At 42.6% G+C, this 26,909-nt stretch overlaps 1 protein-coding gene across 2 annotated transcripts in view; it reads left to right on the top strand.

Moving 5' to 3' along the window:
* Positions 1-26,909, top strand: part of Cfap20dc (CFAP20 domain containing) — a 261,651-nt gene that overhangs the window by 8,329 nt on the left and 226,413 nt on the right. For both annotated transcript variants that reach the window (XM_051139606.1, XM_051139599.1), the window contains exon 4: positions 3,849-3,921. In XM_051139606.1, the coding sequence (XP_050995563.1) occupies positions 3,849-3,921 (73 nt within the window). The remainder of the gene's footprint in view (positions 1-3,848; positions 3,922-26,909) is intronic.

The following is a 26,909-nucleotide window of genomic DNA, read 5'->3' as shown; positions in this document are numbered from 1 at the left end:
CTGAGAGCCGCAGTGCCCTGGACTTTATGTGTAGCCCTGTAGCTCCGTGCTCTCCCTGGCTATCAGGCTCAGGACTGTGGGTTTTTCATGTCATTCATTCCTGTCTTACTCCAGCCCTGCACATCAGGTATCCACTGGCCTTTTTCTCCTAGCCTGCCTAAGTGGAGTGATGAAAGTACTGCTCCTGGCTCAGGCTGCTGACCCCTCCGCCCACCTCACGCTGCCTCCTTCAAGGTGCAAGCAAGCAGCATCGCCTTTTCAACCGACGAGACCAAAATTCCTCATTAAATTGGCTTCTATTTGTCTTTATTTTCTTATTGAATCCATTATGGAGATATTGTTGGTACTGGCAAAGAGGTTGCCATTCTGCTGCTTCTTAGCCCTCAGCCTGGCTTGCAGCAGTGTTCTCTCAGGCCTAGATTTCATTGCAGCTGCTTTCTACCGTCCTCCCTACAGTTTCTTGTCAAACTGGTAGCCAGAGTAGAACTTTTTAATTATAAGGGGCATGTAAACCATGTCGTTCTTCTCCTGAAAAATGTCCCATTTCTTAAAGTAAAAATAGTTTCTCTATGGGAACATAAACCATCTGGTTCCCTCTTAACTCTCTGTCTTTCTCTCTATTACTCTTTTTTCTGGCCTGCGTTCGACCCATTCAAGCCTGTTGCTGTTGTGGAGCCCAGCAAGGCCTCCTCCCTTCCATCTTTTCAGTGAGGCCCACCTGATGCACACTTAAGTCACACCTATGCTCCATCTGGTTTCCGGTTTTCAGCCCTTTGACCCAGCAGGGACCAGGGATGCTGTGCCCTCATACCATGACCAGCACTGACCATGCATGCAATTGATAGAGGCTTTTCTAGTTTTTCAGCCAATTGCGGAAACCACACTTCACCGCCAGAAACTTTATTCTGTCCTGTTTACCTGGTATACGATCAAGCCAATCTGTACTAAGAAATGCACGAACCAGTGGCTTCCCCCTGATGTTAGGTTGGCTCATAGCTTCCACTTGGCCTTCGCGGCTCCACATGATTGGCTTTCAAATCCATTCTTTTTCTCCTCAGTGTGGTATGCCAGCCACGTGAACATGTTGAGGTTCATTCCAGCTGTTACATCCGTCCTCATGGACATCCTTCGACCATTATAAGATGGAGTCCTTCCTGTGTCCCTCTCTCCGCACCCCTCCCCCCACCCCGCCATATCCTGATTATTCTTCCAAGCTCAGTTCCTGTGGTATTTCTTTACTGATCATCCCTTTCCTCTTGAGCACCTGTGGTTAAGTGCAGTCATAGAACGTTGAACCTTCCCTTTTGTGAAACCATACTGCACATCCCAAGTGGGCACAGATTTAAAGCTATGCTAAGGCTATGATTGAGGCCTGGGAGTGAGTTCATCCTGAGCTTTCTGGGCAGTAAGCAGGAGTAATTGCCTGGGGCCTCATCCCACTTCTTGGATGATGTAATCCTTGTAAAATGTATGTGAGGTATGCAGTCTGTCATTTCCTCTAATGAAACAGCTGTATAACCACTGCTTGAAACTAATGGCATTTTACAAGATGAGTGGGGTTTTTTTTTTTTTTTTTTCAATATTTAAGAGAAAAAGGGATGGAGGCTTTACCCCTTTAACAACAAATTTCTGTCTTATGTACTTGATGGACATTTCAAAGCTAATGAAGTGCATACTCAGTATTACTTAGAGTGACTTTAAGTACAATGCAGACATTAAGGGTTGCTTTAAATGTCCTAGGCCCAGAGAACGTATACTGCAATGGAGTTTATTTAGCACTGCTGACGTACAGAATCAGCCTGTCAAGTGGTATCGAAGCTCTCTTATCGTTGTGAGACCATCACCACACATGAAAGCCTTTTGGAAACTGGGGCCTCGGTGTGTGAGAGTGTTGAATGGCAGGGTTCTCTCATTTCTAAAAACCCCCTTTTACACGGGCCTCTTTGTGTTTCACGTGAACAATACTGATTCCATGAGATCTGTGGCATAGATTAGGGACCTTTTAAAGGTCTGATTTAGTTTGATCTGATGTTCTCCAAGCTCTGTTTACATCAGAGAGCACTGTGGAAATGGCAGTCCACTCACCATAGGACCATCCAGTGCAGAGACCAGAGAGGCTAGCTGATGACAGCCTATCTGAGGCGGCCTCACTTTGCTATTCACTGCTTTTATGAGTCAGAACTCTGGTTCGCCATACTGGATCTGTCTGTAAATGTGGTAGAACACATTCCGAGAGAATTTTCTAGGGTGGAGCCTTTGGTTTCCCATTTCTGTTTTGCTTACCTTAGAATTTCTCTCTGAACACATCTATAAGCTTAGTAATGTAAAAGGAGTTATCCTTGTGTGTTTGATGAAAACATTAATAAGCATTAGTAAACATATTTGGCTAATTATGTTTGTTTGGGATTAAACATAGAAATGGCCTATATTGCTCAGGACTGTTGTAAAACAGAAAGTCTTTATATAAAGTAATCAAAAGTGTATTGTTGGATTATAATATTTAAAGTTATTTAGTTTACTATTAGAATAAATAAAACTTATTATCACCTTAAGTCAGTTGCTCTCCTTGGAGTCCTATGTCAGTGTGTGTGTGTGTGTGTGTGTGTGTGTGTGTGTTGTGGGTGTGAAGATTAAACCCACCTTTGTACACACTGGGCAAGCATTTCAGCCATAGCTTAAGCAGGTTCTGACCCTGAAGATGACCTTGAATTCCTGATCTTTCTGCCTCTACTTCCCGAGTCCTGGATTGCAGGGGACCACCCTCATACCTGGTTCTTCCTTAAAGCCTTCTTTTCTGACTGTTTGTTTGCACTTTCGTATTTATAGGAGAGGGTCATAGACAAAGGTAGGACATCTCTGTTTCCTACACCATGCAAAAAAAATGTTCCTCACCTGCATATTTTAGGAGCTGTGATCCTTGTGGGGTTTTGTTGTCATTTTTTATTTCCTTGAGGGTTGAACCCAGAATCTCCTGTGTGCCTTGCCTGTGAAATTCTACAGCCGCTTACGCCATCTAAGGAGGGCAGCACTACCACATCTGATAAAAACATCATAAATCGAGGGATCAGTCACAAGTTCAAGCCCTTCATGGGAAGGAACTAAGTGACCTGTGGAGAAACGGTACAAACATCAGCTGACTTTGGTTAAGCAGTTGTAGACGAGCTCTCAATAGTGCCATGTGAGCTGGGTTTTCTCCAGATATTTTTTTATCCTTGTGAAACTCGTGACAGGGAATAAAAGCTGTGGGTTCTTGGTGAGAGTTAATAAAGAGCATGCTGACAACAGGGATTGTGAGTGAGACTGGGTTTCTTCATCCAGCTCACTGTGGACACCGTTAAGATCATGGGATCGGGACCCGCCTCATTGGGCCTTCAGTTGTGGTTGTCATAATTAGAGTTGCTTTTCTTGAGCTGTTCTTCCTTATTGAGTTGTGTAGTAAGACTATAAAACCTGTCAGTGAATGGAAATAATTGCACATGTTTTTATGACCATCCTGATGGGAATCCATAGTTCAATTTTATACGTGTGGAGTGCAGCTCTACGCTCACGTTCTCTTACAGCGTAACAAAAGAGTGAATACAAATCCTTTTTCTTTTTTTTTTTTTTTTTTCATAAAAATTTCACCAGGGCCACAGATGGGATTTTAAATTGCAACACTGGTTGAAGTTTGATTCAGTTGTTGTCAGTGTCTTCACCTTTATAATCAGGTTATAAATCATGGATGTATAACTGTAGTCTGGTTTGCTCCAGGAGCGCTAAACCCTGCAGTGCCTGTGTTTGTTTATGTGCACATACAAGTGGCCTGAACATTTCATTACATGTTTCTCCCCCTCTCTCTCTCATTCTAGTTGGACTGATCCAGAGGTTTCTCGTACTTCAGATTTACATACCCCTGGGACAGGACTTCTCCACTGAATTACTGTAAGATATATAGAATGTCTTTGAATGGTTTATGTGCGTTAGACATTTGATCAATTGAAGCAGTACTAATAGTCATTAATTGCAAGTGGCATCAAGGTTTTTTTTTTTTTTTTTTTTTTTTTTTGCATTACACAGTAGTGACTTATCAGGTTGACATGAAGTAATTAAAATAATCTAATTGTATTTCTTAGATATTGCTACGCTCTGGCATTTCTTCGGAGAAAGGAACCAGGTTTGATCTGTTTCAAAAGATACGGTAGATTATGATTTTGCTTTGTCTTGTTTCTTTGCAGAACTATGGTTGGCTCAATTGATTGAATTAGTACTATTTACTGTACTTTTGATATACTGGTTCCTTTTGAGCATGTAGAGACAGCTTGGAGTCTGTTTATTTCCAGTGGCCTTGCAAGATTGTTTAGCAAAAGTGAAAAAAATTACTTTCACTCGGTTGAACTATGTGTTCGGTGAGTAATAGTAGTAATGGAAAATAACGTTGAATTTGTAGTTTCATACAGAATTTGGGTATGTTCTAAGATTTCATTGCTGGATTTATGTATTTTAAATAAGCCATTTCATGTTTTGTTTTGTTTTTAATTAAAAGCTATACACAGTTCAAGCATAGACATTTGTCTTCCATCCTGGACAAAAGTGTGTTGCTAATAAAGACAGCCTTGCTCCAGCTTATCAGTGCTCAGTGCAGACCAATGGGGAGGGGAGAGAGAGAGAGAGAGGGAGGGAGGGAGGAAGGGAGGGAGGGAGGGAGGGGAAAGGGAAAGGGAGAGGGAGAGGGAGAGAGATATCTTACTATATGAGAGTTATTCAATTCTGTTTGTGTAAACTGGGAAATAAGTGAACTTTAGGCTGTCAGAGTCTGACGTTGAGCTCTGAGGTGCAGCCTTGTTTTCTTAGATAAAACAAAGACACATGGAACACCACACACTTTAGTTTTGCTCAACCTTAAGCCCTATGAACTTGTAAGATCTTCTTTTATCATTTTTCATAGCCACTGCCATTCTTTAAAATAGTTTTTAGAGAGAGAAGACCAAAGCATCATTTGATGCCCTTATACACCACTTCCTGGTTTCTGCAGTAAAAAGCATTTTCAAGACTCCAGAGGCATGCTGAAGGCACAGAAAGTCCCACAGAGAGCTTTATTTTCAGCACAGGAGAAAGTGATTTCTGAATTGAAAGGAGGCAAATGATGTTTTAGACTTGTAAAGCTCCTTACATAATAAATCCAATTTCGCTCCCCTTTTTACCTGGATCTCGCCCCCACCCACACTTTAACCATCTTCAAAGCAGTGGTAAAGGTGTTGCTGGTCGGCCTTTTGATCAGAGATCTGTGAGACCCTTGGCTGGACCTTAGAACAGGCTTCCTTGCCAATGGGACCTCTTTTTTTCTTTGTGCCTAAAAACTTGAACATATCACCCTCGGCTAGGTAAGATACTATCATAGTTAATTTAATGACAAGAAAGCTTTAGTTATTGAGAAGCCAACGGGTATCTTTTACCTGGTCCCAGCAGAAGACAGACTGCTCTTGGCCACCACACTGCTGGCGCCCCTGGCCAATTTGTGTTTGGGAAGCATTCCTGAGAGGTGCTGGGATTGTTAGACTGCCAACGTGGTCCGCTGTACTCACTGGTTTCTGTGTTCTCATGGCCACGTGGAATCAGGTTGATTTTCTAAATGACTTTGGCTTTATAATTCTAGGAAAAGAAATTCTTCTGGACAAAAAGGTTAAAATGATTAAAGAACAGGGGTGAGACAGACTCTGTTCTGACCAGGCTGTGTCGGTTTATCATGTGTGAACTGAATTTGTTACTGATAGTCAAAACAGCTCTGTTTCATGCAGAAATGACAGATGCCCGGTTTTCAGCAAAAAGGAAGATGGGATGATAGGTATAGATTTCATTCTAGCACGTCCTGCCCCCCGCCCCCCGCCTTAAATGAAAGGGGCTTTCTTTCAGTACCCTCTGAGCTGTGCTGTTCCTAGCAGCATAGCCCCAGGCTATTTTAAATAATACATTTCTCTAACAAGCTTGGAAAGTCACCTAGCAGAACCATACCTGGCTTCTAAATTTCTCCATCATCAGAGTGGGGAAAGGCAATTTTGTTTCACAGAGGTTTTTGTTATACATCAAGAGATTTTCCTAAGTGGGGTCTTGCGAGGTAGTTTAGGAGTTTAGCAATCATTTCCTCAGCCTCTTCCTGCGCCTTTTATGCTTCCTGGATGACTGACTGGGCCCAGGAGAAGGTTATGGGGGGAACTGGGGGATGCTTCAGATCCAGCAGATGCTGGGCCCCAGGACTCCTTCACCCAGCGAGAAAGCACTAGAGGTCTAGCCTTGTCAGGCAGAGTGCTGCCCCTTGGGGATTCAAAGCACCTTAAATCTGTGCTGGTCTCCTCAACCTCTGCTGGGTTTGCTGTTCCCAAACAGCGTCGTGGTTGTCCCGGTGGCTCCAGGTTTCCTCAGGACTTCTCAGCTTCCCCCCTCTTCAGTGTTCACACTGAACAGTCGCTGCGCATTGCCTTTAGAAAAAACTAGTGGGAATTCCCACAAGTGAACCGAGGATCAAGTCCTACGTCCTCAGCGTTCTGTCTGTGTGTGCTGGCTCGTCCTTTCTCCTCTCGTCTGCCCACTCTGAGTGTGACAGTGCTCAGGCCCCCCCCCCCCCCATCTTTCCATCTTCCTGGCTCTTATCCTTCCATACTAGCCTGGTGAGGTCCCTTTTTAGATTCCTGTGCACAATTAGTTTCTGTCCCCAACTCTTCCTAGCCATGTCCTACCCAGAAGAATTTCTTCTTCCAAAAAGCTGGGTGTTTTGTTTTGTTTATTTTTAATTTATATATTCTCTATTCACTTTACATCCTGATCATAGCCTCCTCCCTCCTTTCCTTCCAGCCCCTCCCTCCCACCATCCTCCCCCTGCACCCCTCCCCTTTTCCTCGGAAAAGGAGAGTCACCCCCAGCCAGCCTATCCCAGCACATCAAGTCACATCAGGACTGAGTTCATACTCATCCCCTGAGGCCAGGCAGGGCAGCCCAGTTAAGGGGAAGCGATAGGCGGGTGCAGTTTATGACTAAAGGGTATTTTTTTAATCCTCCCCTTAAACTAAATGAGATTCATCTCTCAGGCCCTTTTCTAGCACCTTGCTCATTTCCTTTATTTAAACTATAAAGGGGCATAATTACTATCTAGAAAGGTAGAGTTTTGGGGTCCATGAAGACCGTATTTTCCTGTTAGATTCAGCATGTCATTCTAGCACTTACCATAGGGCCTGACCCACGTAGGTTCTGAAATGTGGGTGAGTGGGCAAGCTGATCATGGACTAAAGAGTGGCAGAGTCCAGTCTCTGTCCTCATACATTGTGCTCTGACATCCAAAGATCCATTTACATTTCAACAAGTGTTACTATGGCAGAAGAGCAAGGTCTCTGGGGAATGTGACGTATAAGAAAGGATGTGGACATATCTGCATCGACATTCTGGGAGACTTCGGGTAGATCATAGACTTGGGGTGAGAGTAAGGACACTTTACAGGTGGGTCATAGATGCTAATTAAGAAAATTAACGCGAAGTAGCAATCGCTTTTACTTGTTTACATGATATATCTAGGAGTTACATTATTATTATTCTGGATACTTTGCTTATTTAGCTTAATACATACAAAGTTATAAGCTGTTCAGTAGGTCATAACCATTAGCCACTGAGTCACTCACTGATTATGCTAAAGTCTAAAGGATTAAGAGACTGGTCAGTGCATGCAGTCCTGTGAACCCCTGAAGCCAGGGTTCAGATGCTTAGTTTATGACGAGGACCTGTGCTCTGTATCACCATCCCATGCGGCCTTACTTGCAATCCTGGCGTTTTTCTGACTACACACATATAGTGATATGCAGAAAATCCTTCCTTTCAATCTCAGTACAAGATGAAGGTGCGAAGTCTTGCGCCTCTTCAGGGCCTTCCCACAACAGTGTATTCAGAGTCCCAGATGGAAAGGCTTTCTTGCTGGGCAGCTTCTGCTTTACTACTTTGAAAGAAATAAAAGATTTGTTCATTTTTTTGTTATTATTGGTTTTCATATTAATCGTTTTTTAAAATCAAGAACTTAACCTGTCTGTCAATTCTTTACTTTGGTTCCTGTGTGGGCCTCTTTCTTCTTTCAACATCAAAACTACATCATTCAAAATCTTGCTTTTATGGCTAAGACGGCTACAGAATGTTGCAGGGCTCAAGCAGAGTTTTCACTGCATCAACACATGTATTTAGCAGTACAGCAGCAGAATCTGTCTTGTGTTTTTCAGTGAGGGTATCATCCCACAGTTCTGTGTCAGCCCATAAGACTCCCCTGCTTTTTTTTTTTTTTTAAACAAATGTCATTTTGATTTGCATAACTTTTGGTATTAGTTGTAATTTTCCAAAGTATTTTAGTGTAACTATTGTGGGGCCAGCAAAGCCCTGTGACCAAGGGAGCTAGTCTGGAGCAAGAGTGAGGTCAAGTTGTGTCCAAACCCTGAAAATCTTGAAAATCTTGTTCTGAGACTGGCAGGGGGTAGAACTGCTTCCTCCCTGCGCTGGGCCTGCTGCCCCAGCACACCATCAGCCTTTGACTCCCATCTCTGCTGCCCTTGAGGTGGTCAGGTAAGCCTGGTGGCCAGGTTTTAGGTTAAACTTCCTCTCCCCTCAGGAGGCCATGTCCAGCAAACACCTGGAATTCCTCTTCATGCAAATGAAGCATTCCCAGCACACCAGGCCCCAGCAAATGATGTACACTCAGCCCCAAACCCCTAACCACTCCCCAAGGCTTGTTCCTTCTAATAAAGAGAGCTGTTCCACTGAAAACCATCTCCAGAGAAGGCTGTTTCTCCTGTAGTCATGCCAGCAACCGAGATCCTGCTAACCCCACCTGCCTGACTAAGCGCCATCCCCTCCAGTGCAGCCCAGTGTGCAGCGACAGTGCCTGGCTACCTCCGAATGGAAAGCCAACTTGGGAGACAAACTGTGCCCAACTGACTCGACTAAACAACCGTTTTGTAAAACTTTTTTTCCTTTTTGTTATTTTCCAAACTGTACTGTGGGGTGCTGGAGGCCATCCGTCTGAGGTGTAGACGCCTCCTACTCAGAAGGAGCACCCTGAGCCTACGCTGTTGGCAGAGATCTAACTGCATCTTAAAATAGACATCCACTTTGGCTCTATTCCATGCCGTCAATCGCACTGAATGGTTTTAGAGTATTATATTTTTTTTTTTTTGACAAAAATTGCATTCATTCTAGCAGAGACTGTTGGGCAGCATTGGCTCTTTTCTCTGTCCCGATTCTGTCATTATCTCGATGCATTCTGAGAGGCATTTTGGACCCTTATGTTGCCAGTGAACTGACATTATTTCTTTGTTTTCAGTCAGCTCAGCCAGTGCTTTCTCAGTATGTGGGTTGACAGTGCTGTGAAAGCGCATGTGGCAGACATGACGTGCTCTTTGGAGGGGTTAAGATTCTCGGCCCACAGGCCTTAGAGGACGCCATTGCTACATGGCTGTATACACTAGCCCTCTGCTACTGGAGACATCGCTTGTATTTAGGATCTGACAAAGGTAAGAAGGAAACCTGGGTTTAAAAAGAGAGAGGTCCCTTACAGCTTCAGCACCCTTTGATTCTGTGCTGTACTAGTCTGACGCTGAAACTATGTCTGAATAGATGGTACTGGTTTTGACCTGGAATTCAGCCTGGGATTTATGCTCATTGCAGATGCTTTCTCTTGTGTTACCCACACCCAACTGCATGGCGTTGGCCATGACGCCTGCATGCCTATCACCGTTCTCCCTCCCTAAGTGGTAATATGAACCATGCATTATTGTCGTAGTTAATTGACGACAGTGTTTCTCTGTTTTCTTAAGAATTTTTAGGGCCGTGTCGACTTCAGTGCTCCCTTTTCCTTTACTATATTATAGAAAATTGGAACATCCTACCAAACAAAGATTTACCCTCAGGCTAACTTAATGAAAGTTCCGCTTATATGACCTTTTCTACTTTGTACTTAGTGAAGCAGCCGAAAGAGTTAGAAAAGAAATTTAATGAAAGTTCCAGGTCCCTCCCTGCCATTGACTCTGTGCCTGTTTTTCCTCAGCCATGTCAGGAACAGTAGTTCCTTTGAAACCCTAAACCCCGCCCTCCCCGCAAAGCGCCTACAGCCTGTAGATATGCACCTGTTCCTTTCATATACTAGCCTCTCGAAAGCCACCACGGTTGAGAGAATACCTGGACTTGACATCTTTGGGTCACAGTGACACTGGTGAGAGCTCTCAAGATTGTGTCCATTTAACCAAGCACAGGTCATTGTGGGAAATTTGCTTTCTTATCTTTCTGGTCATTTTGATGACTTCCTTTGAAGAGCATAATGGTCGCTGTCGCACTCCCAGGTTTCTTATAAAAAGAGATGCTATCCAAACGTGAAGTATTATGTTATTTAATGAAACCCTCTTTTCCTTCTGTGAACTCTTTTCTGTTACCAAGTGCATCCGTCTGTAAAGCACCTGTCTGCAGTCGGGGGAAGTGGCCAGCATCAGCGCTCTGTGAGCAAGTGATATACACTACAGTAGCACTGGAGTGGTGCAGCTTTTTATCGTCTTGAATGCAGCTCATGTCTCACCTCACCTTCTATTTTTTTCTTTTTAAAATCATCAGTATTTAAATCTCATTATTTTAATTATATCCAATTAAATGTACTTGCATAATCAGTATACTTTGTTACATGCATTAGTACAGAGAGCACTTTAAGGTGCTTTGCATACTGACTTTCAATGTATTAAATTTGCATGCCTTAAAATAGGTTTCATGAAGAAGTTTTAGATAACACATGTGACAGGTATATAAATCAGATGCCATATGCTTTACTTGTTAAACATGTTTGTGAAAGGTCTTTTCTCATCTCTTAATTTGGCTTTTTTTCTTTAAATTATTTTTAGCACCGTTTACATAACCTAGATATTTGTACAAAATGAAAATAAAATACCAGCAAGAGAAAAATGATACATACGTATATATTTGGAAGAATTCTTTTTTTCCCCTTACACGCAGACGACGTGTTGAGATTAGCACCAGAAGACTTTACATAGCTATGACTGCTTGTGGACACATTGGAGGGATGTGTATAGGCATAAACCCAGCTCTCAGCACAGAGGTTTCTCCTGATATCACTAAGGCAAGGAGGGAGCACCTCAACCACAAGGAATCCCTAGTCCTGTCATCCACAATGCAATCCCAGCTAGAAGCAGAAGGCTTTGTGATGAGTGCCCTTGGCAATTTTATTTATTTATTTATTTATTTATCTATTTATTACAGTTCATTCATATTACATCCTGATTGTAATCCCCTCGCTCCATGTTCATGTTCCCACCCTCCCTCCCTCTTTACCCTGTTCCTCTCCCCTAGACCTCTGACAGGTGGGGTCCTCTTCCCCCACCAACTGACCGCAGCCTATCAGGTCTCATCTGGATAGCCTGCATCCCCCTCCTCTGTGTTCCCACTGGGCCTCTTCACCAAGGGGCAGTAATCAAATCTCAGGCACCAGAGTTCATGGCAGAGGCAGTCCCCTGCTCTCCCCTCACTTCTCCACGTGGGGAATGAGCTGTCCATTGGCTATATCTGAACAGAGAGATCTAGGTTCTCTGCTTGCAATGGACTTGGTTAGTGCATCAGTTTGTGCAGGCCCCCCTGAGTCCAGATCCGCCAGACTCAATAGTCTCCTTGTGGAGCTCCTGACAACCTCCCCCAGTCACCTCCAATCCTTCTATCCCCCAGCTCTTTCATACAACTTGTAGCTCTTCACCCAGAGTCCAGCTGCAAGTCCCAGTATCTGTCCTGATCCCCCATTGGGTGGAATCTCTCAGAGGACATCTATCCTGGGCTAATATCCACTTATAAGTGAGTATATACCGTGCATGTCTTTCTGGGTCTGGGTTACCTCACTCAGGATGATTGTTTCTGGTTATATCCATTTACCTGCAAAGTTAATGATTTCCTTGGTTTTGATAGGTCAATAGCATTCCATTGCATATATGTACTTTAGTTTCTGTATCTATTCTTCAGTTGAAGGACATCTAGGTTGTTTCCAGGTTCTAGCTCTTATGAATAAAGCTGCTATGAACATAGTTGGGCAAATGTCCTTGTTGTATGGTGGAGCATCTTTTGGGGATATGCTCAGGAGTGGCATATATAGCTGGCTCTTGTGGTAGTACTATTCCCAATTTTCTGAGAAAGTGCCAGATTGATTTCCTAAGTGGTTGTATAAGTTTGCCCTCACACCAGCAATGGAGGAGTGTTCCCCTTCCTCCACATCCTCGCCAGCATGTGTTACCACTTGAATTTTTTATCTTAGCCATTCTGATAGGTGTAAGATGGAATCTCAGAGTCATTTTGATTTCCATTTCCCTGATAACCAAGAACATTAAGCATTTCTTTAAGTGTTTCTCAGCCATCTGATATTCCTCTGTTGAGAATTCTCTGTTTAACTCTGTACCCCATTTTTAATTGGATTATTTGGTTTGGTGGTGTTTATTTCTTGAGTTTCTTTATATAGTTTGGATATTAGCCCTTTGTTGAATGTAGGGCTTGTGAAGATCTTTTCCCAGTCTGTAGGCTGTTGTTTTGTTCTGTTGACAGTGTCCTTTGCCTTACAAAAGCTTTCCAGTTTTATGAGGTCCCATTTATTAATGGTTGACTTTAGACCCTGAGCTGTTGGTGGTGAGCTCGAGGCTCTTCCCCACTTTTTCTTCGAACAGATTTGGTGTGTCTGGTTTTATGTTGAGGTCTTTAATCAACTTGGACTTGAGGTTTGTGAAGGGTGATAAATATGGGTCTATTTGCATTTTCTACATGTGGACGTCCAGTTAGATGCTACCTTTTTTCTATTGTATGGTTTCGGCTTCTTTGTCAAAAATCAAGTGTCCATAGGTTTGTGGGTGTACTTCTGGGTCTTCGATTCCACTGATCAACCAGCCTATTTCTATGCCAGTACCATGTTGTTTTTTATTACTATTACTCTGTAGTACAGTTTGAGATCAGGTATGAGATTCCTCCAGAAGATCTTTAATGTACAGGATTGTTTTAGCTATTCTGGATTTTTTGTTTTTCTTTATGATGTTGGGAATTGATCTTTCAAGGTCTGTAAAGAGTTGTATAGGATTTTTGATGGCAATTGCATTGAATGTGTAGATTGATTTTGGCAACACGGCCATTTTTATTGATCCTCCCAATCCATGAGCATGGGAGATCTTTCCATCTTCTGATATCTTCTTCAGTTTCTTTCTTCAGAGACTTGAAGTTTTTTTCATACAAGTTGTTCATTTGCATGCATGGTGAGAGTTACACCAAGATACTTTATATTATTTTTGGCTATTGTAAAGAGTATAGTTTCCCTAATTCCTTTCTCAGCCCCTTTGTCATTTGTATTCAGTAGGGCTAGTGATTTTTTTTAAAGTTAATTTTGTATCCCGCTACTTTGCTGAAGGTGTTTATCCTAGATGAGAGTACAGTGATATTTAGTACTTGAATTACTCATCTGAAGCATTTTAAGCTGCCTAGGAAATTCCTGAAGGGAGACCGAAAACAGTTTTGCCTTTGAAGCTTACATCACTGTTGACTCGGGATCCTCTTCTAGAAAGACAAGGTTGGCATGGACAAAGAGAGAAGTGAGCTTTCCTGCTGCAGTGTGGAAGCTGGGTGGCTACCCACTGGTAGCTATAGAGCTCATATTACAGTCTTGGTACCAACAGGGTCCAGGTGACCAAACCAAGTGTGGGACCACAGATAGAGAAGTCCCCAGGGGACACAACAGGAAACTTAAAACTCCATGTTATTAACAGAGCTTTGTTCTCTGCTACTTTTGGCTGCCCTTTGCCTTCTTTCCCTCAATGGCATCATTTAGGATCACGTAGTAAGTACACATCTCCTAAATGCTCTCTTTTTCTTTTGTCTACTTTCAGGGGAATGATTGTTCAGTGTTGTGACATATTGTTCTGTCTGTCGTCTGTCTGTCTACCTGTCTGTCTCTTTTTAATCAGGAGACTGTCTCCACTGATTTGTATCTCTTTCTGTCTCACTGAATTTTATATTTATTCTGATAGTTAATTTTAATAAATATAATTTGAAACAACTAACAATGTTATTAGATTTACATAGTCTTATTAATATAATGTGTAGCTGTGTTTAATATCTTCATTAATGAGACATTTATATATATATATATATATCTCACATATAACTCTTATGAGTGTGCTCTTTATCAGTACATAATATGGCATTTATTTGATTAAGTTGGCAAGTATGACATACAGGGAAAATTCCACTATGCAGAAATATCATAGCTTTATAGTTCTTGATTTTGAGAAGTTTTCCATTACTTGTGGGTCTTTAAAAATAAATGTATTTGTGTGTGCATGTGCACATGAAGGTGGATGCCCTGAAGGCTGGGAACATTGGGTCTCCTGAAGCTGGAGTTACAGGCAGTTCATGAGCCATCAGACATGGGTGCTGGGAATTGAACGTGGGTCCTCTGCAAGAGCAGTGCCCTCTCTTAACTGATGATCCATCTCTCTAGCTCCTAATAATGGGCATTTTACTGTGTAGCTTGAAATACTTTAGAATCTTTTGTTGAGCGTTTGATGGTAGTGCTTAGGTACCTTTGATGGCATTTATCTCACAGTGCTCATCTTACTTCTGTACAGCAAGGTCTCCACCTACAACCAGAACGTGGGGTATTTAAGAGCCTGAGCATTCTGGATTCTGATGAGGCTATGGTTAAACTTTGAACTGTTTTGGCCCCATTTGTAAAAGATACTGCCCAGATATTACAGTAGATTGCAGCAGAGTGAGTTGAACTACGCATTATTTATAGCGATTTAACATAGTACTTAACCTGTAGCAATCCATAGATGGTAGCTTCTTTTGTTTCCTTTTTTTCATTAATTAATTTACTTATATACTTTTCTGTCTGATCAAAGCTTCCCCGCCTTCCTTTCCTCCCAGTTGCCCCCTCTCAACTACCCTCCTCCTATGTCCCCCTCTCTCATCAGAGAAGGAGAAACCTCCCATGGATATCAACCTTCCTTGGCATATCCAATTGTAGTAAGACTGGGCACATCTTGTTTTATTGAGGCTAGACAAGGCTGTACAGTTATGGAAAAGGGATCCAAAGGCAGGCTACAGAGTCAGGGCAGCCTCTATTCCTGTGGCTAGAGGTCCCATATGAAGACCAAGCTATACACTTGTTACATATATATAAGGGGCCTAGGTCCGTCCCATGCCAGTTCTCTGTAAGTCTTTATGCGCCCAGGTTGATTCTCTAAGTTTTCTTGTGATGTCCTTAACCTCTCACCCTCCGCCCTCCCCCCCGCCCCCCGGATTCCCCAAGCTCTGCCTAATGTTTGGCTGTGGGTCTCTGTATCTGTTTTCATCTGCTGCAGGGTAAAGCCAATCAGAGGACAATTATGCTAGCCTCCTATTTGCAAGTACAGAAGAAGATTAGTAGTAGTGTATGGGGTGGGCTTTCTCTCTCATGGCGTGGGACTCAAAGTAGTCCAGTCATTGCTTGGCCATCCCCTCACTTTCTGCTCCCTCTTTATCCCTGCGCTTCTTGTAGACAAGGACAATTGTGGCTCGAAGGTCTTGTGCCTGGGTTGGTATCCCCAGGCCTCTGTTGGAAGTCTTGCATGGTTACAGGAGGTGGCCATTTCATGTTCCGTCTCCCCTCTTGCTAGAAGTCTTAGCCAGGGTCACCTTGTAGATTACTGGGAGTTTCCATTGTCCTGGATTTCTAGCTAGTTTTAGAGATGCTTCCCACTGACTGTAGTTCTTTCTTCCTGCCATCCTCCCCACATGTGATCCCTCCTGTTCCCCTCAATCTTTGAACTCCTTTAGTTTTCCCTGTGTGGCTTTGTGTGCTTTGGCAGCAGGGAGGGGAAAGAGCGAAGACAAAGACCTCTCAAAGGGGGTGAGATGGTAACATTCACATTTAGAATTCCATTCATATAAAGAAAGTTCCAGAGCTAGGTGAAAGAATGTTCAAAGTAGCGAAGAATGTTTAAAATTGCTTTTTAAATGGGTCTGTATTACTTCTGTTACTTCAGAAACAACAGCTTAACTTTCCACTTTCAGGTCTTGCATATATTTGGAGATGAACACCGTTGTAATGTGTTAGATGAATGTAGGATGCCAGTGCTCCACCAGAAAGTGGAAGCCCACAGGTATAGTTCAACCATCTCTGTAAACTTGGGTACTAAGACCTAAGTAGCTGAAAATGATGTTGTAAATTTTGATCACATTCACACTCTATTTAAGGTAACTGGACATCTACTTTACCTTAAAAGTTATAAAAGTTGGTCTGGGGCAGCCTGGGCCTGTCAGAATTTGCTGCAGTCTGAGCTCCATCCACGGAATTGGTTGTCTCTGGGCGTCGGAGGCTTTTCTGGGGGCTCATCCTAGCTAACTCTCCCTCTGTAGCTCGCTCTATTCCTCTTCTCACTGTAACCATGTAGCCAGCCTGGTGCTGAATTCCTCACATAGTCTCATGTTGCTGGTTCAAGTTTTTATCCTACCTGGGTTTACTCTCACACCTTTTGTAGCTCAGCTATTGTCTAAGGGCAGAGCAGAGTGTAGAATGCGTTAGCTGCTTTTCTGTGATGCAACAGAAACCCCGAGAAAAGACAAGAAATGATTTGTTTGGGCTCAGGGTTCGGAGGGGTATAGTTTGTCATGGCAGCAGAGGCACAGCAGTAGGGACATGAGGCCAGATGGCCACACAGGAAACAGAGAAAACAGGAGGAAGTGGAGGCCCGGACTTTAACCTCAAAATGCCTCCCAGTAGCATAAGTGCTCCCGTGCTCCTGTCAGCCCCTGCCTCCACACACAGTGCCACCAACTGGGGACCAAGTGTTCCGATATGAGACTATTGGGAATATTTCTCATTGAAAGGTGTAATGGAATGAGTTAATGCGAGACAAAGTTATATATAAACTTAGATTTATTTGGAACAGCAGGGAGGGGGAGGGAGATAAAGAGAAAGGCGTGCCTGTAGGGAGGAGAGAGGGAGTGACAGGAGAGAGGGGACAGACTCATTCAGACCATAATATCGATCCTCCTGAATTATTCCCTGTGTCCTGCTTCCTAGGTATCCCCATAGTTGTAGACATGACTTCTTTGAAGGCCAGGACTACATTTTAGACGTCATTTTGATGGCAGTGGTACTAGAAGACTCATAAGTTCACATAAGGTCTCACTAGCATTGGTTGTATTGTGCTACAGTGAAGTGTTCTGATGTATTTTATGTCACCATAAGTAGAAAAGGAGGAAAAGGGATCACAGTAAGAAAGGAGATAGGAGCCGGCCGTGGTGGCACACGTCTTTAACCCCAGCCCTTGGGAGACAGAGGCAGGTGGATCTTTGTGAGTTCGAGGCCAGCCTGGTCTACAAGTGAGCCCAGGACAGCCAAGGCTACACAGAGAAACCTTGTTTCAAAAAACCAGAAAAAAAAAAGGAGATAATAGAGATAGAAATAATTAGCAGAGGGTTTTGTTCAGCTCTCCTTTCTCATTTCTGTGTTTCTGAGAAACTAATGAGTGGGCCACGATCCCTCTTTCCTGTTCCCTCCCATGTGTCACACATGCACTTCCCTGACAGGATGATGACTATATCAGATGAAGTAAGTTACGTATGGTAAGAAGTGGTTGCTCATAAAAGTGATTTTTCAAGGCTGGACTGCAGCTATGGAGCACCATGTGTGACTTGAAATGAACGCTATCTCTAAGCCTATAGTAGAGCTCCCCAAAGAGTACTTTAATTAAAACCAAGCAGTTTCCCCTGTTTATTGGAACACTTTAGTGATCTTACGTTTTATATCTGCTTCATACTTAAAAGGCTATTACAATAAACGGTTCAAAGCAATGACAGTGAATTCTTCGTGTAGTTGGAGGTGGGTTGCATTTGTTAGCAGTAAATAGAAACAGCTGCTCTGCTTCATATACGTCTCTCTTTTTCCCCTAAGGTTAAATGCTACTGATTTATAATATGTAAAATAAAATATCTGAGCATTATTAAAAGCAATACATTAGTATTGATATGCCACAGTGATTTCAAATAAATATACAAATCAGACGTATTTTAGAAAGTGATGTGTTAGCATACTGTTTTTAAAACCTTTAGCTGCTCAATTTTCAATTATAGAGAATCCATATATCTTACCAATTTTTCATTTTTCAATAGAAACAACTCTGAGGCTTCTGACATTACTACAGTTTCTTTTTGTCTCCCTCCCTTCCTCCCTCCCTCCCCTCCCCTCCCCTCTTTGTCTCTATCTCTCAGTGTGTGTATGTGTAGTGTGTCCCTATGCCCACACATGTGGGGACCAAAACAAGAAAGCAAATACCTTTCTCTGTCATCTTCAGTCTTAGCCTGAGTCTCCCAAAGTGGAAGCCTGGAAGCTCACCATTTCAGCTAAGCTCTTGGTCAGCAAAGCACTCAGGATCCAGCTGTGGTTACTGCTCTAACTGCACGGCTGGTGTCACATGTACAGTCATGCCAAGCTTTACAATGGATGCTGGGAGACCAAACCCAGCTCCTCGTGCTTCTAGATTAAGTACTTGTTAGCCCACTGAGCTATCACCTCAGCCCACACTCCTCTTGGTGGCAACATTAGGCCAAAAATCTCAGACTCCTGACTTTCTGACTTTCTGGTCTCCTACTCCCTACCTACACACACACACACACACACTGCTGAACCCAGGACCTCATGCATGCTGGGTAAAAATTTATTCTCCCACTGAGTGGAGATCTCCAGCTTTTCCCTGGATATCTGTGTTGTCTTTTAGATCCTGAAGTGCAAAAAGGAGAAAATGACATAGCCTGGTTTCAAATTCATGAATTCTGGCATATTTATAAGCCCATTTATCTCTCTAGATGCCTTGGACTCTTTATTGCAAAGGGCTAATTATGTTACCACAATCCAGGTTTATTTACTTCTGCCTCTAAAAAATATCAGAAAGAAATTGTCTGGAGCACAACTAGCAAGGCAAAAGAAAGTAAAGAAAGGGAAAATAACTTCACAACTTTTTACATGATCATGCATCTGAAGGTTGGAATTCTTTTAAATTATCTCAAGAAGAGATGGCGAACTATCTGAACAGAGGTACCCAGCACTCAACCTTTCCTCCAGGAAGAACCAAACAACAGGTGTCTAGCTGGATGTCAATCGCGAGATCCAGGAACCTAAGAGAAAACGGTAGTGAAAAAGTGAAACACCCCAGTGCCCACCACCCACACCCCACCAGTGGACGCTCCTCTGCAGGGATATGGAGGAAAAGGCTTCCTGAAAACTGTTGTCATAGAAACTCACAACCCTCCCAGGGGGCAGGCCAACTGTACATGTAACTTGAGGTCTGCGCAGGAACGTCCTCAGTGGGCTGTAGGCACTATCTTGAGAAGGCACTTCTCTGAATTTGGGCAGTTATAGGAGCACTGGGCAGCTGTGTATGCGTGAGTTGGAATGATGACCAGATGTTTTCTTCATCACTCTTCTCCCAGCTTTTAAACTACAGAATGTCCCAGAAAGGAGTCAGGGATGGACTGTGGCAGGGTCCACAACATTCCTCCGAGCTAAAGTGCTTGCAGAGCAAGTAAAAGCAGAGGTCCTTCCCATACAAATGGCAGAGATAGCCCTCCTACCCGGAGTTCAGATATCACCATAGGAACAAGAGAAATGTGACATCTCCAGGTATGAGTGCACATCCCAAAGATGTTAACTCTCTCTCTAGAAATCGGTCCCAACGGAACCTAAATCGCCCAAATGCCTGATAAACTAAAATAATGACTTTGAAGGAGCCCGATAAGATTCCAGAGATTATAGATAAATAGTTAAATGTGGTGAGGAAGAAAATGCAGGCTATGAGTGGGAAATTCAGCAACAAAATAGAGATTTTGAAAAATGATCTAGTCTTGGAAATAAAGAGTTTTGTGAGTCAGTGAAAACTTTAGTTGAAAGCTTTGCCCACAGATTAGATGGAGCAAAAGACTGTTGGAGCTTTATGAGACTTTCCAATTTTCATATTCTAAAGGGGAGGGGGGGCCGAGGAAATGAAGGGAGAACTCCCAAGTTCTCAGGGCACTGTTACATTAAATGACCAAAATCTATTACTGGCCTGCCTAAAGGGAAGGGAATTAGGAGTAAAAACTTAGTCTATTAAATTAGATAATAGCAGACAACTTCCTTTATCTTGAAAAACCACAGAGCATCTATGCACAGCAGCCTTATAAAGCCCCAAGTAAACCTGTGACCAGGAAAGACCCTTGCCATAGTGGGCCAAATAGACAAGGAGGATGGGCTCCAAAGCCCTCAAGAAAAGTGCCGAGGAAAACCCCACTAAAGTGATAGTGGGTTTCTCAGAGAAAGCCTATAGGCCAGGAAAGCATGCACGTTAGTTTTCTTGTTGCTATGATAAAATACCTACAAGAGCAACATAAAAAGAAAGATTTGGGGCTGGAGAAGCCGCTCAGTGGTTAAGAGCACTGTTGCCCTCTCAGAAGGTCCAGGTTCAGTTCCCAGTACCTACATGGTGGTTCACACCATCTATAGATCCCTTTTCAAGAGTCCAATGCCCTCTTTTGACCTCCCAGGGTACTAGCACACACGTGCTGCACATATAGGCAAAATGCTTCTACACATATGTGAGAGGCCGCACTCACATTCGCCATTACAAGATGGTGCTGACATCCTGTGTCCCAAACTGGTAAACAAGTAATCTGCGCATGTGCGAAGGAACTTTCCACTTGTTGTGCTCTGCCTCTCCCGTGGCGTCATATCACCTGATGAGTAACAGCCAATCAGGGACTGACACATCCTAAGCGGAGAACAGTTTCCTATATAAGGGATGGGTTTCTGCTGTTTGGGGTCTCCATTTTACTTGTCGTAAGCTTATGCTCTCCCTCTTAAGACGCATTAAAGCTTTACTGCAGAAGGATCCTGTGTGTGCAGCGTCGTTCTTGCTGGCGAGACGGTAACGCGAGTCACACACATAAAACCCCTTTTTTAATGGAAGAGAGTTTCCTTTGGTTTGTAGTTGGAAGGGATACAGTCAACCATGGCCAGGAAGGCATAGTGACAGGAGTTTGAGGTGACACCACAGTCAGAAAGCAGATATGAATGTCACATCTCAACTTGTTTTCTCCTTTTTATTTGACCAGGACCCTCGCCCATCGCATAGTGCTGCCCCATTATGATTAGGTCTTTCCTCCATTACACCTCTCTAGAAACACCTCATAGACAGTCGGAGGTGTGCCTCCAAGGTCATTCAGTAAACTTGTCAATGAAGATTAATCTTCACAAGTCCACACCTTGTCATCTTGACTCCCTTATCAACTTGTCGCCACATTTCCACTATTACCGGATGGTTGGCCTCTATCCAGTCCTGAGTAAGAAAACAGTTGTCAATTTAAGCTACTGTACATGTGCCAAGGCTACTACTCTTCAAAAGCAAATAAGTAATAAAGACTTTCCAAGGTAAGCAGACATAAGGGTGTACAAAAGAGCCTTACAAATGGTGTTTGGGCGCCGCCTGAATCCGGAAGGGGAAGGGAGATAGCTTGATAGCTTGGAAAGTATAACTTACCCAAAGAAGAGCTACCCAAAAGATAAACACAAAACAAAATAGAAACCATCGTACATTATTAATAAAGCAAATTATCAGTCCACAAGTAAGAAAAGAATCAAGACTATTCAGTAAAATGGCAGGAATATATCTATACCTTTAGATAACAAATTTAATGTAAATGAAGTCATTAGTAGTTATCTCAGTGAAAGATATGGACTGGTTAAATAGTTTAAAAAGCAATACCCAACAATTATCTACAGAACAAGAACATCTCTTCCAGCCAAGACACACAGACTGAGGATAGAAAAATGATTACAGACAAGCGGAATACTACAACAAACAGAAACAGCCATAACTATATATGAGAAAGCAGAACTTAAGACAAACACAGAAGACATAAGGGTCACCAAGTAATAATGGTAGCATTTCATCAAGACTATATCCCTCTCGTTGGCTTGCTGAGTTTTAGACAGCAAACACTATTAGGCCTAAAAGGAGATATAGCCTGTGGTATAATAATAGTGGGAATATTAATACTCTGATCTCATCAATAAATAGATCATCTACACAAGAAGAGCAACAAGCATCCATAGTACACTACACTGCAAATCAAGTGGACTCAGTGGACGTTTGCACAACATTCCATTGCATGTTCTTCTCACGAGTACCCAGAATGGGTTTTTAAGAATCTGAAATCATAGCTTGTTGTTTTTCTCATCACAATGGAATCAAAGTAGAAGTTCATAAGAGAAACTAGAAATCTCAGAAATACATGAAAGCCTAACTAGACACTTTAGTTCTTTTCTTTTTCTGAGACCAGGTCTCACTCTCTAGTCCTAGCTAGGCTGGAACTTACTATGTAGCCTAGGCTTGCCCAGAATCACAGATATCTGTCTGCTTCTGCCTTCCAAGAGCTGGGATTAAAGACGGGTGTGCCACCATGCCAGTCACATGACACTCGTGATGACCAAATGGATCACTGAAGTCCGAAGGAAAATAATTCAAGATCCTTGAAATAAATAAAAAAGGAAACATGGTATCACCAAATCTATGGGTACAGCAAGAGCAGTACTAAGCATTTTGTAGTGTTGAGAACTTATGGAAGAACTTTAAAAATGTCCAGGTAAACAGTCATAGTTGCTTAGGAAAGCCAGAGCAAACCAAACCCAGAAGCAGTCAGATGAAATGAAGGGGGATTGGAGATGGCTCTTCGAGTAACACGCTTTCCATACAAGCATGAGGCCGTGAGTCTGAATTCCTGAAACCCATATGAAGCCAGATACATATGCGCACGTTTAATCTCAGTGTTCCTATGGCAAGATCTGAACTGGATACAGGAAATATGTAAGCCTTGCTGATGCAGCACCCGCAGCAAAGAGACCCCATCTCAAAGTGAGAGGCAAAGACGTAAGGACCCATACCCAGGTTTGTCCTCTGATCTTCACACATGTATCATGAGCATGCATGTGACCCCAGTCACAGAATTGATAAGGACCAGAGCAGAAATAAATGAAATAGAGTCTACAGGAGTACAAAAGAAGATTAAAATACAGAGCTTGTTCTTTGAAAGAATAAACAAAATCAACAACCCTTTAGCTAAACCGAACAACACAAAAAAGTGAAGACCCAAATAAACAAAATTTAGGATTGGAAAACAAGATATTGCAATTAATACCACAGAATTATAAGTTGTTAACAGGAATGATTTGAAAGCTTGCATGTCAATAAATTGAAAAATACAGAGAAAAGGATAAGTGTTCTGACATATATGACCTATCAAGTGACTTATAAATCTGAAGAAAATAAAAATAACTAGTCTGAATCAGTAACAGAAAGCCTCAAAACAAAAAGGTGCCTGGGAACTAGAATATACCAAACATACAGAACTAACAACAAGGCTTCTCAAACCGTTCCAAAAATTAAGAGTGTGGGAACCCTTCCAGACTCATCTGTGAGGCTAGCACAAACACTTCCAAATTTCTCCTAAGAGCCACAGCAAACCTAGGATGTCCAATGTTACCATTTTTGTTGTTATTATTGTTTTTGTTTTGTTTGTTTGGTTGGTTTGGTTTGAGACAAAATCTCCGGTGTAGTTCAGGCTAGCCTAGAAGTTTGGTGGCACAAAATGCCATAATACATGTTCTTCTTGCCTTAGCCTCTTGAATTTTGAATTACAGGCATGCACCACAATGCTCAACTTTATCTTTACCATTCCCATTAAGTATAGTACTAGAGATTTAGCCAGAGCAATTGTGCTAGAAGGAATGAAAAGAATATGCATAGGAAAGGGAGAAGCCAGGTCATTCTGGTTTACAGATACCATTCCATCTACAGAAACATGCATGTGTGTTCACATCCATACACACACTCTCCCTCTCTCTGTCTCGTCTTCTCTCTTTCTCTCTTACATGCACACACGCGCGTGCACACACATACACACACACAGTGTCCATGTGTCCACTCTGGTCAGTTAATTCAGTAACAGTATAGAATGAACATGCAACAGAAGTTAACTTTTCTATATACTCATAGTGAGTTTCTTGAGAAAGAAATATCAGTCTCAATTGCCAAAAAAATAAGTAAAAATATTTAGGAATACGCTTAGCTAAGAAGTAATGGACCTTTTTTTTTTTCCTTGAAGTAATGGACCTTTATAGTGAAAACTACAATACATTGATGAAATATATTGAGCATGACACTAAATACTGGAAGACATCCCATGTTTGTGTATTGGAAGGATTAATATTGTCCATACTACCCAAGGAGAGCCACAGTTTTCCCCATCAGAACAGCACTAGAGAAAAGCAAGTGTGCAGTGTATATGGAAGCACAAAGAACCCCATACTATCCCCATTGCAATAAAAAAAGAGCAAAACTCACAATATATTATTTCAGGACATTGCAGAGCCATAAAAACCACAGTGTCCTATACTGGCTTAAAACCAGACATACGGCCCAGGAGAAGACTAGTGGCCCAGAAATCAGGCCAGAGGTCTACAGCCAATTGCTTTTTTACAAAGGTGCCAAAAATGTACGGGAGAAAGAAAAGTGTCTTTAAGAAATCTTGCTAGGCAAACAAGGATTTGCACATGCAGAAAATTAAATTTTGTTTTCACCATACTCAAAATCCATCAGTACAGGTCAACGTCTTAAAAGTAAGACCTGAACTCTTAAAGTTACATTCCGTTGCTGTGATAAAATACCATGATGAAAACCAACTTAAAGAAAAGGCGGCTTATTTTAGCTTATGGTCCAGAACAAGTGTGGCAGTTTGACTAGAGCGGCCCCCATGGGTACTAGGAGTGGGGTGTTGCCGTGGTTGGCCTGCCCACACTTTTGTTTGGAGGGATATGGAATACTTTGGGACAGGCAGCTGAATGCTTTACTTCATAGGCCAGCCTAGTAGGAACATGGATGGCAGTGGTGCTGAGGATGATTTGACTTATAGGGGCCTGCTCAAGAAGTTTTCAGAGGAGACTATTAGTGAGTGGCCTAGAGACCATTCTTGTGAGATTCTGGCAAAGAATATGGCTGCTTTTTGCCCTTATCTGAAAAATCTACCTGAGGCTGAATTGAAGAGTTTTGCATTGTTTATGTGGGCAGAGGAGATGCCAAGGCAGCCTAGTATGACTGTGTCACCTGGTTATTAGTGACCACTCTCATGCAGATCTGAAGTGAAAAGGAAGAAGCTGGGTAAGGGGAAATGTAAAATGCACAGTGAGAGGAGGAAAGGAGCCACAGGAAGTGTGATGGAGCTGACGCTGAATGAAATAAAGGGAGTGGTGGCCTCAGGGCAAGGCCCCAGCCCCCGCAAATCAACAGAGCTTGGCAGCTATAGCCTCGTGGTTTTGGCCTTAAGAGTTAAGGATACAAGAAAGGGCCTGTGGAATCTCCCTCCACGGCTAAGGAAAGCTGCTGTGACCAGGCATGTGTCAAGAGTGCCACTACATGGAGACCCAAGACAGGTCGTTGAGTGGAGCTGTGCAGGTGAAGCCTGGATTGCCTTGGAGACCCCAAGAGGTTAGAGGTGCCGGTCATTGGATACTTGCCAAGGAAAGCTGCAGACCTGGAGTGGCACCAGCCCAAGAGAAACAAGCGTGTTGCAGTCAACAAAGCTGAAAGGAGCTGGAGATCTGAAGAACACTTTGATGTCAGACACGGAGATGCAGAGTTTAGAGTTTACCCTGCTAGTTTCAGTCTTGCTTTGGCCCAGTATTAGCTCACTATGCTCCCTTTCCTCCATTTTGGAATTGTAATGCATATTCTATGCCATGATATGTGAGAAGTATGTGATTTGCTTTTTAATTTTGATTTTACAGGAGTTAAAGTTAAGAGATTATTTTGAGTGTCAGAAGAGACTTTGGCCTTTTGTCTTTTAAGCAGTTTTGAGACTGTTATACTAAGGGTTAATTTGAAGTTGGGATAAATGCATCTTGCATTATGATATGGCTGTAAGCCTGTGAGGGCCAGTGAGTGGGATGTAATGGCTTGAATAAAAATGACTTCCATAGGCTCATAGATTTGAATGTTTGGTCATTAGAGAGTAGCACTACTTGAGAGGGATTAGGAGATGTGACCTCTTTGGGGTAGGTGTAGCCTTGTTGGAGGAAGTGTGCCACTAGGGTGGGTTTTGAGGTTTCAAAAACCCAAGCTTAACTTAGTGTCTCTCTCTCCCTGCGTCCTGCAGATCTGGATGCAGTACTCTACCGATAGAGTTTCCAGGAGGCACCTTGCATTCATATGGGATGAAGCTTCAGTCACTTAGTTAAAATGAATCCATCACAGCAACTCACAGTGAAGTTACGACGTATCTAGTCATTTTGGAGGATACAGTTGGGGAGTACATGAATGCCTTGCTCCTCATTCACTACTTTATCATGATGATTTCTGCTTTAAACTGTTTTTATTATGGGGGCTGTAAAGTCATCCAAATTTTAAGTTATCGTCTAGTGACAGAAATAAGGACCAAATATAGTAGTCTTGGCTGACTGCCTACTATATTTTGTCACCTTTTTCTCTCCCTAAATCACCTGAATTTTATTTATTTATCACCCCATCATCAACTTTCTGTATTTAACAAAATTGGTCATAATGCAGGTCCCGGAGTGGTGTTTGATTGGTAGGCCAGTTGGCTCATCCTTTTCAGTCATGTTTGTTCTTGAGGAGTAGGAATCTGACACACTCGGCCATGTTGAGGACATTTTAGGGTTTCTATTTGGGATGTTAGACTGGGAGCACCTGTTCACAACTAGATTCATTATTTGATAGGATAAACCCAAAACCGGTATCAGAAGGGGAGTATCAGAGAACAAGTGGGTCGCTAGTGATGGTTTTTAGCCTGGAAGTCAGTCAGTC

The sequence above is a fragment of the Acomys russatus genome, chromosome 3 (assembly GCF_903995435.1).
Source record: "Acomys russatus chromosome 3, mAcoRus1.1, whole genome shotgun sequence".
Lineage (NCBI taxonomy): Eukaryota > Metazoa > Chordata > Mammalia > Rodentia > Muridae > Acomys > Acomys russatus.
The sequence above is the reverse complement of the archived record's forward strand: the minus strand, read 5'-3'. Positions and strand labels throughout refer to the sequence as shown.